Consider the following 15,562-nt stretch of genomic DNA (forward strand, 5'->3'; position numbering starts at 1 on the left):
CTATGACAAATCTAGACATTGTATAAATAAGAAGACACATCCCCTTACAACAAAGGTTCCCACAGTCACAAACCCCTATGGTTTATCCAGTAATCATGTACAGATGTGAGAGTTGAAACATATAGAAGGCTGAGAGCTGAAGAATTGGTGTCTTCGAACTGTGATCCTAGAGAAGATACTTAAGGGTCGCTTTACTGTAAGGAGATCAAAGCAGTCATTCCTAAATGAAATCAAGGCTGAATAATCATTCGTAGGACTGATGATGTTTAGCCCACCTGAGGTAAAGGCCAACTCATTGGTAAATGCTGGGGAAGATTGAGAACAGTCAGGGAAAGGAATAAGAAAGGATGAGCTGGATGGATGTCATCACCAATTCAATGGACATGCATTTGAGAAAACACTGGGAGAGGAAGAAGAGGGAGTCCTGTCATGCTGCAGTCCATGGAGTCACAAAACAGTTGGACAAAACTGAGTGAATAAACAACAAAACCAGAGTCTCTAGAGCTATTTAAAATCACTCTAAAATGCATTTAGTAAAAGAAATAACAAATAACCATTAATGTGTTATATTAAAAGGTGGCAAATGGATTTTTTTTTATATATATGGCAACTAGAGTCTGTCAAGGAGATAATACTTAGAATTGAATAGATTTTAAGAATTAGGTTGCAAGCAAAATTTTATGGAGTCAATAAGCAATATAGTGACATGATTACCATATAAAGTAGACAAAGCAGACTTTAAATCCAAACTGATATGAGGGATAAGACATAATATTTCATTATGTTTTATCAGTTATATATTTTGCCATATTATTTTTACCTTGATACAAGGGCATATTACCTGAAATATGCATATAGGATTTATAAACATATATTCACCTCCCCAAAGAGTTCCAGGTACCTGAATCAAAAATTGAAAACTTTTCAATTATTTCTCTGCCTTTTGGCTAATATGAAGTGTAAAAACTAAAAAAAAAAAAAATTGAGCGAGAAGTACAGCCCAAAATTACATATCCAAATAATGGTGCAATAATCTAAGACCACGGTGGGAAGAGAAAACTTAAGTGATAAGATTAACCTTGTGGACTTAACACACATAGACAGAACATTCCACACAACAAGGACAGATTATCCATCCCTCTCAAGTGTACTTGGAATATTCTCCAGAATATTCTTGAGGGTTGAGTTTATATTAAGCCATAAAAGAAGCCTTTTAAAGTAAATCATAACAAATATGTTTCTGACATCCTAGAAATGTACATTTAAATCACTAATTGGAGGACTATTTGGAAAATGTAATCTGTGGAAAATTAAACAACACATTCCTAAGGAACCAATGAGTCAAAAAAGAAGTCACAGGGGAAATTAGAAAATATTCTGAGGTGAATGAAAATGAAAACACAACATACCCAAATCATCACATACAGGAAAAGCAGAACTCATGTGTATTTAAGTTTACATTAAAGGGAAGCTCTCCAATCCTGAGGATAAGCTTGTGTCTTCTACAGAAAAGGGAAAAAGAAGAAAAAAAAAAATCTAACCTCATAGCAAGAAAACAGAGGGAAACAATAAAGTTTAACATGGGAATAAAATAATATAAATACTAAAATATTATAAATACTTGACCATCTTGTCAAGGCTATGGTTTTTCCAGTAGTCATGTATGGATGTGAGAGTTGGACTCTAAAGAAAGCTGAGCATGGAAGAATTGATGCTTTTGAATTGTCATGTTGGAGAAGACTCTTGAGAGTCCCCTGGACTTCGAGGAGACCCAACCAGTCCATCCTAAAGGAGATCAGTCCTGAATGTTCATTGGAAGGACTAATGTTGAAGCTGAAACTCCAATACTTTGGCCACCTGATGCAAAAAACTGACTCTTTTGAAAAGACCCTGATGCTGGGAAAGATCAAGGGCAGGAGGAGAAAGGGACAACAGAAGATGAGATGGTAGGATGGCGTGACTGACTTAATGAGCATGAGTTTGGTTGGGCTCCGCGAGTTGGTGATGTACAGGGAGGCCTGTTGTGCTGCATTTCATGGGGTCACAAAGAGTCAGACACAACTGAGCTACTGAACTGAACTGATCTGAAATACTAAACGAATAGAGAAACAACAAAAAGTAGCAACAACAACAATAATATAAGTGGAAAATATTAGGTAAACTGAACAAACAAGATGAGAGAAGATTTAGTTACAGAAATGAGAATGAATTAGATGCTATTGCTATGAAATCATACTAAACAAAGAGGAGTGTTGGGTACTTGGATAAGGCTTTATGCTAGCAAAAGACTTAAGTTATGTGAAACAGTAAAATTGCTGGGAGAACAGAGTGACTAAAGCAATTTTAAAAACTGGAAAATCTGAAAAGACTCATAATAAAGCATTGTAACAAAAGTTCTATCCATCCTGATTCCTCCTTTCACTCTTCAGAGTGGTCTTACAGAAATACTTGGGAAGTTGATCCTCAGGATTAAATCCTCCTCAGGATAAAACTCTTGCTGAATAAAACACAATTTCTCAACCTTTAGGCTATGAATTTTTCCCAGTCAGTAGCACACATTTTAGAATTTCCAAATAAGTGATTCTTGTGTTGAACCGCAGCTTTCAACGTACGTTTACGAATTCCTACTTAACATGGTTTTTATTGTCAAAGTTTACCATTATTTATTAAAACTTGAATGAATTCATGTTTCCATAAACTGGTGACATCAATTGGCAGCACTTTTAGAAACAATGACAAACAAATCAAATGAAGGTACCCTTATGTCTACAGTTTAAATTTATTCTGGCTAATTTAACTCTGCATTTAAATTTTTTGCTTTTTGTTTTGTCGATACCTAATAAAGAGGTCTTTGGTATATATTTTACATGACATGTGCACTGTGATGCCTTTCTTGTCAGTTGCTCAAGTTGGCCAAGGACTGATTTTCTTTTTCAATTTAAAAAATAATTTCAAATTGGAATATAATTGATTTACAATATTGTGTTAGTTTCTGCTATTCTACAATGTAGGTCAGCTATTGGTATATAGAGATGAGCCCCCCATTTAATCACCCACATCCTTCTTGAACCTCCTCTCCTACCCCACAACCAACTTCTCTAGGGCATCCCAGAGCACTGAACATCTTTTCACTAGCTGTCTACTTCATACTTGATATTATACATTTGTCAGTGCATCTTGCTCAATTCATTCACTCTCTCCTTTGCCCTCTGTGTCCAGAAGTTTGTTCTCTACCTCTGCATTTCTTTCCCACCCTCCAAATGGGTTCTTCCTTGTCATTTTCCTAGATTTCACTTATGTGCATTAATAAAGAATATTGATCCTTCTCTTTCTGAATTACTTCATTCTGTATAATAGGCCCTAGTTCTATCCATATCTCTACAAGTCATCCAGTTGTGCTCCTTTTATGAATGAGTAACTTCCTATCCAATATATGTGCCCCAAATTCTTTATCCATTCCATGATATTTGAACACCTAGCTTGCCTCCCTATCTCAGCTACTGTTAAAGTTGTTGAAATGGATGCTGGGATACATATGTCTTTTTCAATTGTGGTTTCATCTGGGTATATTCCAAATAGTGGGTTTGTTGGGTCGTATGGTAATTTTATTTCTAAGTTTCTAAAGAACTTGCTATGGTTATGCATTACAGTGCTATTTATTTACACTGCTAACAACAGTGGATTCCCATTTCTCCACACCATCTCTTTCATTTATTATTTTAAGATTATATAATTTTTTATTTCTTTACTTGGTTGCATCAGGCCTTATTTGTCACATGTGGTGTCTGGTTCCCTGACCAGACAGAACCCAGAACCCAGGGTTCAAACCTGGGACCCCTGCATTGGGACAATCCTGTCTCAGTCACTGGACCTCCAGGGAAATCCTCTCTTGTAGAATTTTATACTGATGGCCATTCAGAATGATATGTATTGTAATTTTGACTTGTGTGCCTTTATTACTTTGAAGTAGCTATTGCTCTGCTCAGTTTCTGGGAAGATTTTTTTTTTTTTAATCACAAATGCATGTTGAATTATAAAAAAGGGTTTTCAACATCTTTTGAGGTGATCCTATGGTGTTAATCCTTCAATATATATTGATATCCAGCTCCTGAAGAATGTTGGCATTTCTGGGATAAACACCACTTAATAATGGTGTTTAATAATTTTAAAGTGTTGTTGGGTTCTTTTACTAGTATTTTGTTGAGGAGTTTTGCATCTATTTTCATCCATGTGATATCGGTCAGTAATTGTAATTTTCTGTATTAACTTTGATTTTGTTATCAGGATGATGGTGACCTTGTAGGATGAGTTTGGGGGTTTTACTTCCACTGCAGTATCTCAGAAGAGTTTCAGAAATGCAGGTGTTAACACTTCTCTGAATGGTTCATAAATCTTACCTCTGAAGCCATCTGGCCCTTATAGTTAACTATAAAATTTTCAACACAATTTCACTATTAGTGTTTGTAATCACTGTGTTCATATTTTCTGTTTCATCTTAGTTGATTTTCCAAGAAGTTTCTGTGGCTTTCTGGTTCTACATTTTATTGGCTTATAGTTGTTTGTCATAGTCTATAAGATTCTTTGTTACTTCTGTGGAATCAGTTATAGCCTCTCGTTTTTCACATCTAATTTTATTGATTTGTGTGTTCTCCCTTTTTTCCTTCATGAGTCTGACTCGTGATTTATCTATTTTGTTTGTGCTCTTCTACTGCCCCTTTTTACTGTGGAAAATTCTAAGAGAGATGGGAATACCAGACCACCTGACTTGCCTCTTGAGAAACCTATACACAGGTCAGGAAGCAACAGTTAGAACTGGAAATGGAACAACAGACTGTTTCCAAATAGGAGAGGGAGTATGTCAAGGATGTATATTGTCACCCTGCTTATTTAATTTATATGTAGAATACATAATGAGAAATGCTGGATTGGAAGAAGCACAAGCTGGAATCAAGACTGCTGGGAGAAATATCAATAACCTCAGATATGCAGATGACACCACCGTTATGGCAGAAAGTGCAAAGAAACTAAAGAGCCTCTTGATGAAAGTGAAAGAGGACAGTGAAAAAGTTGGCTTAAATCTCAACATTCAGAAAACTAAGATCATGGCATCTGGTCCCATTTCTTCACGGGACATAGATAGGGAAACAGTGGAAACTGTCAGACTTTACTTTTTGGGGGCTCCAAAATCACTGCAGATGGTGATTGCAGTGATGCAATTAAAAGACGCTTACTCTTGGAAGGAAAGTTATGGCCAACCTAGAGAGCATATTAAAAAGCAGAGACATTACTTTGCCAACAAAGGTTCGTCTAGTCAAGACTATGGTTTTTCCAGTGGTCATGTATGGATATGAGAGTTGCATTCCTTCCAAGGAGTAAGCATCTTTTAATTTCATGGCTGCAGTCAACATCTGCAGTGATTTTGGAACCCCAAAAAATAAAGTCTGACACTGTCCCCACTGTTTCCCCATCTATTTCCATGAAGTGATGGGACCAGATGCCATGATCTTAGTTTTCTGAATGTTGAGCTTTAAGCCAACTTTTTCACTCTCCTCTTTCACCTTCATCAAGAGGCTTTTTAGTTCCTCTTCACTTTCTACCATAAGGGTGGTGTCAGCTGCAAATCTGAGATTATTGATATTTCTCCCAGCAACCTTGATTTCAGCTTGTGCGTCCAGCCCAGCGTTTCTCATGATGTATTCTGCATGTAAGCTAAATAGCAGGGTGACAATATACAGCTTTGATATACTTCTTTTCCTATTTGGAACCAGCCTGTTTTTCCATGTCCAGTTCTAACTGTTGCCTCCTGGCCTGCATATAGGTCTCTCAAGAGGTGGGTCAGGTGGTCTGGTTTTCCCATCTTTCAGAATTTTCCACAGTTTGTCGTGATCCACTCAGTCAAAGGCTCTGGGATCGTCAATAAAGCAGAACTAGATGTTTTTCTGGAACGCTCTTGCTTTTTCATGATCCAGAGGATGTTGGCAATTTGATCTCTGGTTCCTCTGCCTTTTCTAAAACCAGCTTGAACATCTGGAATTTCACGGTGCACATATTTCTGAAGCCTAGCTTCCAGAATTTTGAGCGTTACTTTACTAGCGTGTGACATGAAGGCAATTGTGCTATAGTTTGAACATTATTTGGGATTGCCTTTCTTAGAGATTGGAATGAAAACTGACCTTTTCCAGTCCTGTGGCCACTGCTGAGTTTTCCAAATTTGCTGGCATTTTGAGTGCAGCACTTTGACAGCATCATCTTTCAGGATTTGTAATAGCTCAACTGGAATTCCATCACCTCCACTAGTTTTGTTCATAGTGATGCTTTCTAAGCATTACCTGACTTCACATTCCAGGATGTCTGACTCTAGGTGAGTGATCACACCATCATGATTATCTGGGTTGTGAAGATACTTTTTGTACAGTTCTTCTGTGTATTCTTGCCACCTTTCTTAATATCTTCTGCTTCTGTTAGGTCCATGCCATTTCTGTCCTTTATCAAACCCATCTTTGCCTGAAATGTTCCCTTGGTATCTCTAATTTTCTTGAGGAGATCTCTAGTCTTTCCCATTCGGTTGTTTTCCTCTATTTCTTTGTATTGATCGCTGAGGAAGGCTTTCTTTTCTCTCCTGGCTATTCTTTGGAACTCTGCATTCATATGGAAATATCTTTCCTTTTCTCCTTTGCTTTTCAGTTCTCTTCTTTTCACAGCTATTTGTAAGGCCTTCTCAGACAATCATTTTGCCTTTTCGCATGTCTTCTCCATGGGGATGGTCTTGATCCCTTTCTCCTGTACAATGTCAGGAACCTCTGTCCACAGTTCATGAGGCTCTCTGTCTATCAGATCTAGTCCCTTAACTCTATTTCTCACTTCCACTGTATATTCACAAGGGATTTGATTTAGGTCATACCTGAATGGTCTAGTGTTTTTTGCTACTTTCCCCAGTTTAAGTCTGAATTTGGTAATAAACAGTTCATGATCTGAGCCACAGTCAGCTCCCAGTCTTGTTTTTGCTATTAGGTCCATCTAATTTATGTCGTTTATTGAGCCCATCTTTGTTTGAACTATTCCCTTGGTATCTCTAATTTTCTTGAAGAGATCTCTAGTCTTTCCCATTCTATTGTTTTCCTAATTTTTATTTTATTTATTTATTTATTTTTACTGATCACCGAGGAAGTCTTCCTTATCTCTCCTTACTGTTCTTTGGAACTCTGTATTCAAATGGGTATATCTTCCCTTTTCTCCTTTTTTTCACTCCTCCCATCCCCCTTGGCTATTTGTAAGGCCTCCTCAGACAGCGATTTTACTTTTTTGCATTTTCTCTTGTGGGGATGTTCTTGATCCCTGTCTCTGTAAAATGTCATGAAACTTCGTCCATAGTCCATCAGGGACTCTAACATCTAGTCCCTTAAATCTGTTTCTCCCTTCCACTGTATAGTCATAAGGGATTTTATTTAGGTCCTATCTTAATGGCCTGATGGTTTTCCCCACTTTCTTCAATTTCAGTCTGAATTTGCCAATAAAGTGTTCATGATCTGAGCCATAGTCAGGTGCCATTCTTGTTTTTGTTTATGGTATAGAGCTTCTCCATCTTTGACTGCTAAGAATATAATCGATCTAATTTTGGTGTTGGCCATCTGGCCATGTGTAGACTCTTCTCTTCTGTTATTGAAAGAGAGTGTTTGCTATGATCAGTGCATCTGTTGGCAAAATTCTATTAGCATTTGCCCTGCTCCATTATGTACTCCAAGGGCAAATTTTCCTATTACCCAAGGTGTTTCTTGACTTCCTACTTTGCATTCCAGTCCCCTATAAAGAAAAGGACATCTTTTATGTGTGTTAGTTCTAAAAAAGATCTTGTAAAACTTTTCAATTTCAGTTTTTTTCTGCATTATTTGTCAGGGCATAAACCTGGATTCTGGTTATAGTGAATGGTTTGCCTTCAAAAGGAATAGAGACCATTCTGTGATTTTTGAGATCACATCCAACTAGTGAAAGGTTGTTGCTGAATCATGAAAAGATACCAGGATTCTTGGCCTCCAGAGGAGAAGAATTCAATCCAGGGCCAGAGATGAGGCTTGATTGCTCAGAGCTTCTGTGTAATAAAGTTTTGTTAAAGTATAAAGGAGATAGAAAAAGTTTCTGACATAAGCATCAGAAGGGGGCAGAAAGAGTATGCCCTTCCTAATGTTTGCAGTGGAGTTATATACTCTCTAATTAGTTATTACAAAATCAAAAGAATCAAAAGATTGTCTAGGGGTTATAAAGATCTCACTAGACCTACTCCCATAATTTACATTTTAAGATAACAGAATTAGCCAGAAGATTTTTTTCCAGAGACTGTCCTCAATCATGATACATTATTGCTATATAATCCTAAGCAATGTAGAGGGGGAAATGTTTGTCCTTTCTTCCTCCTTGAGAACTCCAGACCCCTCTCTCCTTGGGGACCCCTGGACTTTTTATCAATCTGCCTTGGAATTGACTCTATCACTACTGCATTTTGGACTCTCTTGTTGACTATGATGGCTACTCCATTTCTTCTAAGGGATTCTTGCCCACAGTAGTAGATATAATGGTCATCTGAGTTAAATTCACCCATTCCAGTACATTTTAATTCACTGATTTCTAAAATATAGAGGGCCATCTCCTTTTGACCACTTCCAATTTGCCTTGGTTCATGGACCTAACTTTCCAGATTCCTATGCAATATTGCTCTTTACAGCATCAGACTCTGCTTCTATCACCAGTAACATCCACAACTGGGTATTGTTTTTGCTTTGGGTCCTTTTCTTCATTCTTTCTGCAGTTATTTCTCCGCTGATCTCCAGTAGCATAATGGGGACCTCCTGATCTGAAGAGTTCATCTTTAAGTGTTATATCTTTTTGCCTTTTCATGCTGTTCATGGGGTTTTCCAGGGAAGAATACTGAAGTGGTTTGCCATTCCTTTCTCCAGTGGATCACATTTTGTCAGAACTCTCCATCAAAATTTGTCTGCCTTGGGTGACCGTTCACTTCATGGCTTAGTTTCATTGAGTTGTAAAAAGCTGTGGCCCATGTGATTAGATTGGTTAGGTCACAGTGATTGTGGTTTCAGTCTACTTGTCCTCTGATGCCCTCTCTCAGAACCTACTTAATGCAGTTTCTTAACTGCAGTCTTAATGCAGTTTCTCTTAACTTGGATGTAGAGTATCTTCACAGCTACTCCAGCAAAGTGTAGCCGCTGATCCTTACCTTGGACATAAGGTATTTCCTCATGGCTGCAACTACTGACCTTGGCCGTAGATATCGCCTCTCGGTTGCTCACCACTCCAGTTCCATGCAGCCACTGCTCACCACTCCAGCACAATTCAGCCACCACTCGCTGCTAAATCTCTATCCAGATCAGTAAGCAACAGTTAGAACTGGATAGGAAACAACAGACTCATTCAAAGTAGGAAAAGGAGTACAGTCAAGGCTGTATATTGTCACCCTGCTTACATAACTTATATGCAGGGTGCATCATGAGAAACGTTGGGCTGGATGTACTAAGGCAATTTCCAGTCTCCGTTAAACTGCAGGAAAGCATTTAATTGTTATTTTATTGTATGACATTATAATCTAGGGACGATTGTTACCAAACAAATTTATCCTCCTTTTTTTGTGTTTTAAAATTAGAGCTGCTATTAAAGCAGTGTTGTCAGCCACTATCTTTTGGTCTGTAGCTGGAAGATGTATCCATTCTAGGGGTCCTGATTTCATTAATACACCAGTCGGAGCTGTAGGAGTAGGCAAGCACAAAAGCTGCCACACTTTACTTGTATCAATCCTATTTACATGACTATAGATACGGAAGCTGTTTCTTTATCAAGGGCTTGTCGAGCTTCAGGGGTCAGGCTCCTTTCGAAAGCTGGGTCAGAGTTACCGTGTAAGACATTAAACAAGGGCTTTAATTCAGCAGTAATGAATTTTACCTAAGGCGTAATCCAGTTAATATCTCCAAGCAAATTTTGATAATCACTTAATGTCACCAAATGAACTATTTTTTTCATTGTAAGGGAACATGAGTCACCATTGTAGAGTACAGAACTTGCCCTAAATAAGTAACTGGGGGTTTTATTTGGGGGCAATTTGAAGGCTACAATATTGTAAAGCCTCTGCTAGATCATGCAACACTGATTGTAAGCAGTCCTGATCAGGATGTGCTATTAGGATATCATCCATATAATGAATTAAATATATCTGTCTATCTTTTATATGAAACCATGTACAAAAGACTTGAAAAGATTTAGAAGCGTATGCAGGGGCATTGTCAGGTATTAGACATTAGGATAACACAAGTCTAACAGTGAGTGGTTATTTTGGATAGAAGCAGAATGAGCTTTTACATGTACATATTTTTAAATAGCACTTATTTATTTTACTAAAATAACAAAGTTAAAACAAATATAAAAAACTTAAAGGCAAAGAAATGCATAATCTGTTGTTGATAGATATATTCTAAGAAAACTTTGTTCGCTTCACAGAGAGAGTAGACTAAATTTCAGTCTGTTACCAATTTAGCAGACAGCAAACAAAGAACATTTTTTTTTTTTTTTTAGTTAATCTTAGAGAATTTTTTTTTTTCTTATAAATCTTGAACTAGAGGTAATTTTCTAAAGCTATGAGTCAAACCATACAGGATAATTGACAAAATAGCCTGGTCATTGTTGTGACCTGTAACACTTGAACATGATAATTAAAACTATAACTGACAACATGTTACCAGGACATATCAATTTTCATGAATTTTCCATAATTTTTAGGATATCTACATAAGTAACAACAACTGTACAGTACAAACTGAGAAGATTTAGCACCATTCCAACAATCATTGCCATGCCATTTAACATGTCAAATGAACTCAGATAGTATAATAGCCCTTTGGGAGACCTCAGGGGCCCTCTGAAGCATCCCAAGCTTAGCTAGACGTCTAAAGAATTTTAAAAGAATGTGTTTAAAGATGTTTTAGCATAAGGATCAATTAAAAGCCTTTCAAACATTGGGTCAGATTTAGTCAATGTTGATGGCTGTATCCTTCAGCTTGTTGATATGTCACAATGCACATAAATGCCAAGGCTCAAGTTGTAGTGAAAGTGAGCTCCACCCCCTTTGGACCAAATGGACTCTACCCAGTTTTTTGTTTTGGCCATGTCCTTCCTAAAAAAGTCTATTTATCTAAGTAATTTTAATGCAATTTTAGAAAATCCTGATCATGCCAAACTCTTTTTTAATAATTCTAATAACTTTGGTAATTTACTGAAAGTATACTTCCTGCTTTCCATTCGCAACTAAGAGCTAACATTTATATGAGCATTTTATAGACTGGTGAGCATAAATACCACTGATAATGTTTAAAACACTTGGTTTTTCCTTTTTTTTTATTTATTTTGTAACATTTTAGGATGGCATCAAGCACTATTTACTTGTAGTCCCACATCTCTTTAGTTATTCTGTAAAAGGAAATCAGTGTTTAGTAGGAAATGTTTTAAACATCTAATATATTTGGAAATGACCTAATTATTTAATAGACTTAATACTTAGTTTAGCACATCCCTTAGAAATTTAAGTTACGTCAATCTGGAGAGGCAATTGTAGACGGGTATTCCTAAAGAAAAATGATTTGTTAGAGTTTATATAACAACTCATATCTCTTTTCCATTTTTTAGAAAAATGTTTCACTCCAGGTAATCGCCTTTTGACAAAGTGGTAACAGATATAATATTTAAATTATATTAAACCTAGGTACAAAAAATATTTTACTTGATGTTAATTACTCTAAGACATGTCTATATCAGATAGTTCTCTTTAAAAGGAGTTTCTGCATTGAATAGTGTGCCAAAAGAATTTTAACTTGTTCAATAAAGTACATTCTAAGTGAACCTAAAAAGCACAGTTTATAAGCATGCAAATGCTTTTCATTTTTGGTGTAATACATCAATCACATCTGCAAAGAGAAAACCAAAACTCTATATAAAGTAGTAGAGCTCACCTAGCCACAAGAAGCACTCATGTATTTATTTTTCAAAAGGGTCAGAAAACCTAATTATAAACCTGCTAAGATTAACTTATAACTTAAGCTACCATACTGAAGCTAGTCAGTGATTCACTAATACTGCAAAAGATGCTTTCTGTTAGCGAGAGTGGTTTCTTCCTGTTAACTGGGTAAGAATCAGACTTTGAATAACAGGAAACAATCAATTGATATTTCAGCATGAATCTGAGGCATATTTTATTTTGGGGTATGTCCATCAGTGGGTTTTTAGCCAGAAGTACTCATCCTAAAAGATAAGTCTTCCATTTGATTTAGAATTTTCTACCTCGGAGGCTTTGGACCTTTTAGAGATAAGGCACATCTCAGATCTTTCCATATTTCGATTTGCAACAGGGATGGCGAGGCTTGCTATCACCCCTTTCTTTTCTTTTAGAAGGAAAAGAAAAAGATAAACACACATTGTTTCAGACTTTTCTGACACCTAATCCTAGAAAATATCTTTATATATACACATTCCTAGCTGAAGATGACAAGAATGAGAGCCTCAAGGAGCAGGCCAGAGCTCACCATTATACTTTTATACTCGTGTGTATTAAGTATAAACCAATGATGTTTCAACAAAGGAGTTTTTTTAGTTATTTATTTTAAAGCTACAGTACCTCAGAACTCCTTGGCAATAAATAGCTTGTCTGTCTCAAGTCCTGCTTCCCAGAGGGAGCTCGGTAGGAGCCTGGCCCAGGCCGTGAGGTCTGGCACCGCACGCCCTGGTGAGGTCAAGCGGCTGGTCAGTCAGAAATCGTCGGTCTTGCTCTTCAGGTACTTGCGCATGGAGTCGATGCCCTGCGTGGAGCCCCATATCTTCTTGAGCACCTCACACTCCCGCTCATTGGCCCGCTCCAGCTCCAGCCTCATGTTGCAGCGCACAAGGGCCTTGGATTCTTCCAGCATGACACGGTTGCAAGAGGCGAGCTCCTTGATGCGAACCATGACTTCCTGGGTGAAGGTCCCAGGCCAGAACACCTGGGAGACCAGCCCTTTGCTGCACGCCTCCTGTGCTGTTAGCTTCCGCCCTCTGAACAGCATTTCGTTGGCAGATGCTCCTCCCATAATCTTGGGGAACATGACGGTGGAACAGCTGTCCGGACTCTGTCCGAAGGTGGTATAGGGCGTCTGGAACCATGCCTTTTCTTTGGCCCAGACCACATCACAGAGAGGCAGGATGGATGCTCCTAGCCCAATTGCCAGGCCATTCACAGCTACGACAATAGGCTTCTTGAACTGGATGAAGGTGTTCACGAAGTTTCTGATGGCCTCAGCCATTCTGGCGCTCTCCCTCTTGCGGTTATCTGGCAGGCGCCGGATGAAGTAGAGGAAGTCCAGGCCGCATCAGAAGACACTGCCCACGGCGCTGAGCAACACCAGCTTGCTGTCGTCGGCGTTGGCCATGCTCAGCGCTCTCTGCAGCTCCTTCATCACCTCCGGGTTCAGCGAGTTGTTCTCGGATGACTTGGTGGACAGCAGGATGTGGGTGAAGCCGTCCTGCTTCCAGACCACAATGTCCCGGTACCTGTAGGCGCTCTCCCTCTGCCGCACGCTGAAGCGCAGCTGCTTGTTAAAGGGCTGGTCTTGCCTGTCCTTCATAAACTTCTTCTTCCCAGCTTTCATGCCCATGACTGACGTCTGCAGGGGACTTGTGCAGTTGACTGGAAGTGCGTCCACCAAAGCGGACGTGCCATTCCCTTTCATGGCCAGCCGTGTGGCCATTGTGGCCTTCACGGGGCCCGACGCCCGTGGCAACAATGGGTGTATCCAGGGCCGGCTCCCCATCATCACCGGCTCCATCCCCGGGCTCAGTAGGTCCCCAATCCACTTCTCGGCTGCCGCCTCTGGGGCCGCTGTGTCTTCCAGCCCCTGCTTCATGGGGTCCGGATTCTCGGGGCTCTCGTGCTGAAAGCTGTCCAGCACAGTCCCACTCTTTATGGGGCTCTTGGGCACGAGAATCCTGTTGCCCAACCAGGCCAGGTCCATGTTCTTGTAGGTGGCCTGGCCCTGCGTGGAGCTCTTCTGGAAATTCTGGCTGGTGGTAAACAGTGGTGTGCTCTTGGCCTCATGCTCCTTGTCCACCACTAGGGCCTTGGGGGCGGCCTTGGAGAAGCTGCTGTTGGTGGATCTGGAGATCTGATTCTGGCCGTTGTTTGGGGTGGTCTGCTTGGCTCTAGTGAGGGTGCCCTCCTTCTGCTTCCCGGTGTGCTGCCGGTTAAAGTCGTGGATGCACTCCTCGCAGTTCACCAGGTGCTGCTCTGGCTCCCATGTGGCATCCTCCCTGCCATAGCCTTTCCACTGAACCACATACTCTGTCTTCCCTTTCTTGTTTTGCCTCTTGTCAATGACCCTTTCAACGTCATACAGCTCCTCGGAGGCCATGGCTGCCCCCTCTGGGCTGGGCCAGTGAGGCAACCCTGGTCATTTTGAAGACTCCCAGTGGTCTGCTCCAGAGTCCCTGAACACCCCTATATGTAGGGGACCACACCTTTATGATTATGACGTCAGTAAGTCCATTCCCCAGCCAATGGCAGCCTTCCCCCAGCCTTAGCATCACAAAGCCTCATCCTGAAACCTGTGATGTTGGATGCAGAGCAGCTCAGTTGATTTGCTGGCAGAAATGAGGCATTTTTCATCATCCCAAAGAGCCCCCCAAACTCACCTGCCATCCTCATCTCTCTACACCAACACAGATGGGCCACATGTCAGGGAGAGTGTGTCTCCTCCAAACCTTGCCCCACAACCGGGTTTCAGCCTTTCCTTCGAGTCTGTCTCACGTTACATTATTAACTACTTTTCGTTTTCTTGCCTCAAATCCATCCATGATAATTAGGCTGTGGAACTGAGAATAATTTCCCTTTCATCCTACAACTGGTAGGAGGAAATGCACCTTGACGGCCATTCAATTCTGGGCCACTTATGAGAAACCTTTTCCATCCCACCTCCTTTTCTCAGTCTTCATCTAGCTCTCCTCAGTTTTCTAGTCTCCAGTCTAAAAGCCCCGTCCTCAACTGTGAGAATACACAATATTCAGTATGCACTGAATACATACACTTGCTCTGGCGCTACTTGGCACTGTCTTGTTTCAATTCGAGGACTAATTGTCACCTCCCCAGATGTAATACCCAGGCTTCAGTTTTAACATGGTAATGTGGATGAGGCAGACAAATGCACGCTTTGGGTTGTGCTGGATGACCCCAAGAAGGAAATCACCACCTGCGACTGACTAGTATTCCCAGGAAGGAAGGGGTGCAGCTTGCCCAGTGGTGTGTGAGCCTCATGTGCACAGGGCTTCTCAACATGCACCCTCACAAATTTCTTCTCATCCTGTTTTCCTGGCAGAAGCTCCTTTGGGTGTCTCCTCACAGTTGAGACCATGGTGGAATTCATTTCCATGAATAGCTGCCACAAGCTTCCAGCCTCTTGGAGGAAACCCTGTGTAATCATGCCTACCCATCTAGTTCCCAAGGTCTCTCATTGAGGTTGTTGGTGCTGGAGGATAGGGGAATAAGTTG

The 15,562-nt window shown here is 40.0% G+C and overlaps 1 protein-coding gene across 1 annotated transcript; it reads right to left on the minus strand.

Moving 5' to 3' along the window:
- Positions 1-12,794: 12,794 nt before the first annotated feature.
- Positions 12,795-14,429, minus strand: LOC133053589 (chromodomain Y-like protein). The gene is given in 1 exon segment (XM_061138143.1): positions 12,795-14,429. A coding segment is annotated over 1 exon segment (1,635 nt).
- Positions 14,430-15,562: the final 1,133 nt, after the last annotated feature.

The sequence above is a fragment of the Dama dama genome, chromosome Y (assembly GCF_033118175.1).
Source record: "Dama dama isolate Ldn47 chromosome Y, ASM3311817v1, whole genome shotgun sequence".
NCBI lineage: Eukaryota > Metazoa > Chordata > Mammalia > Artiodactyla > Cervidae > Dama > Dama dama.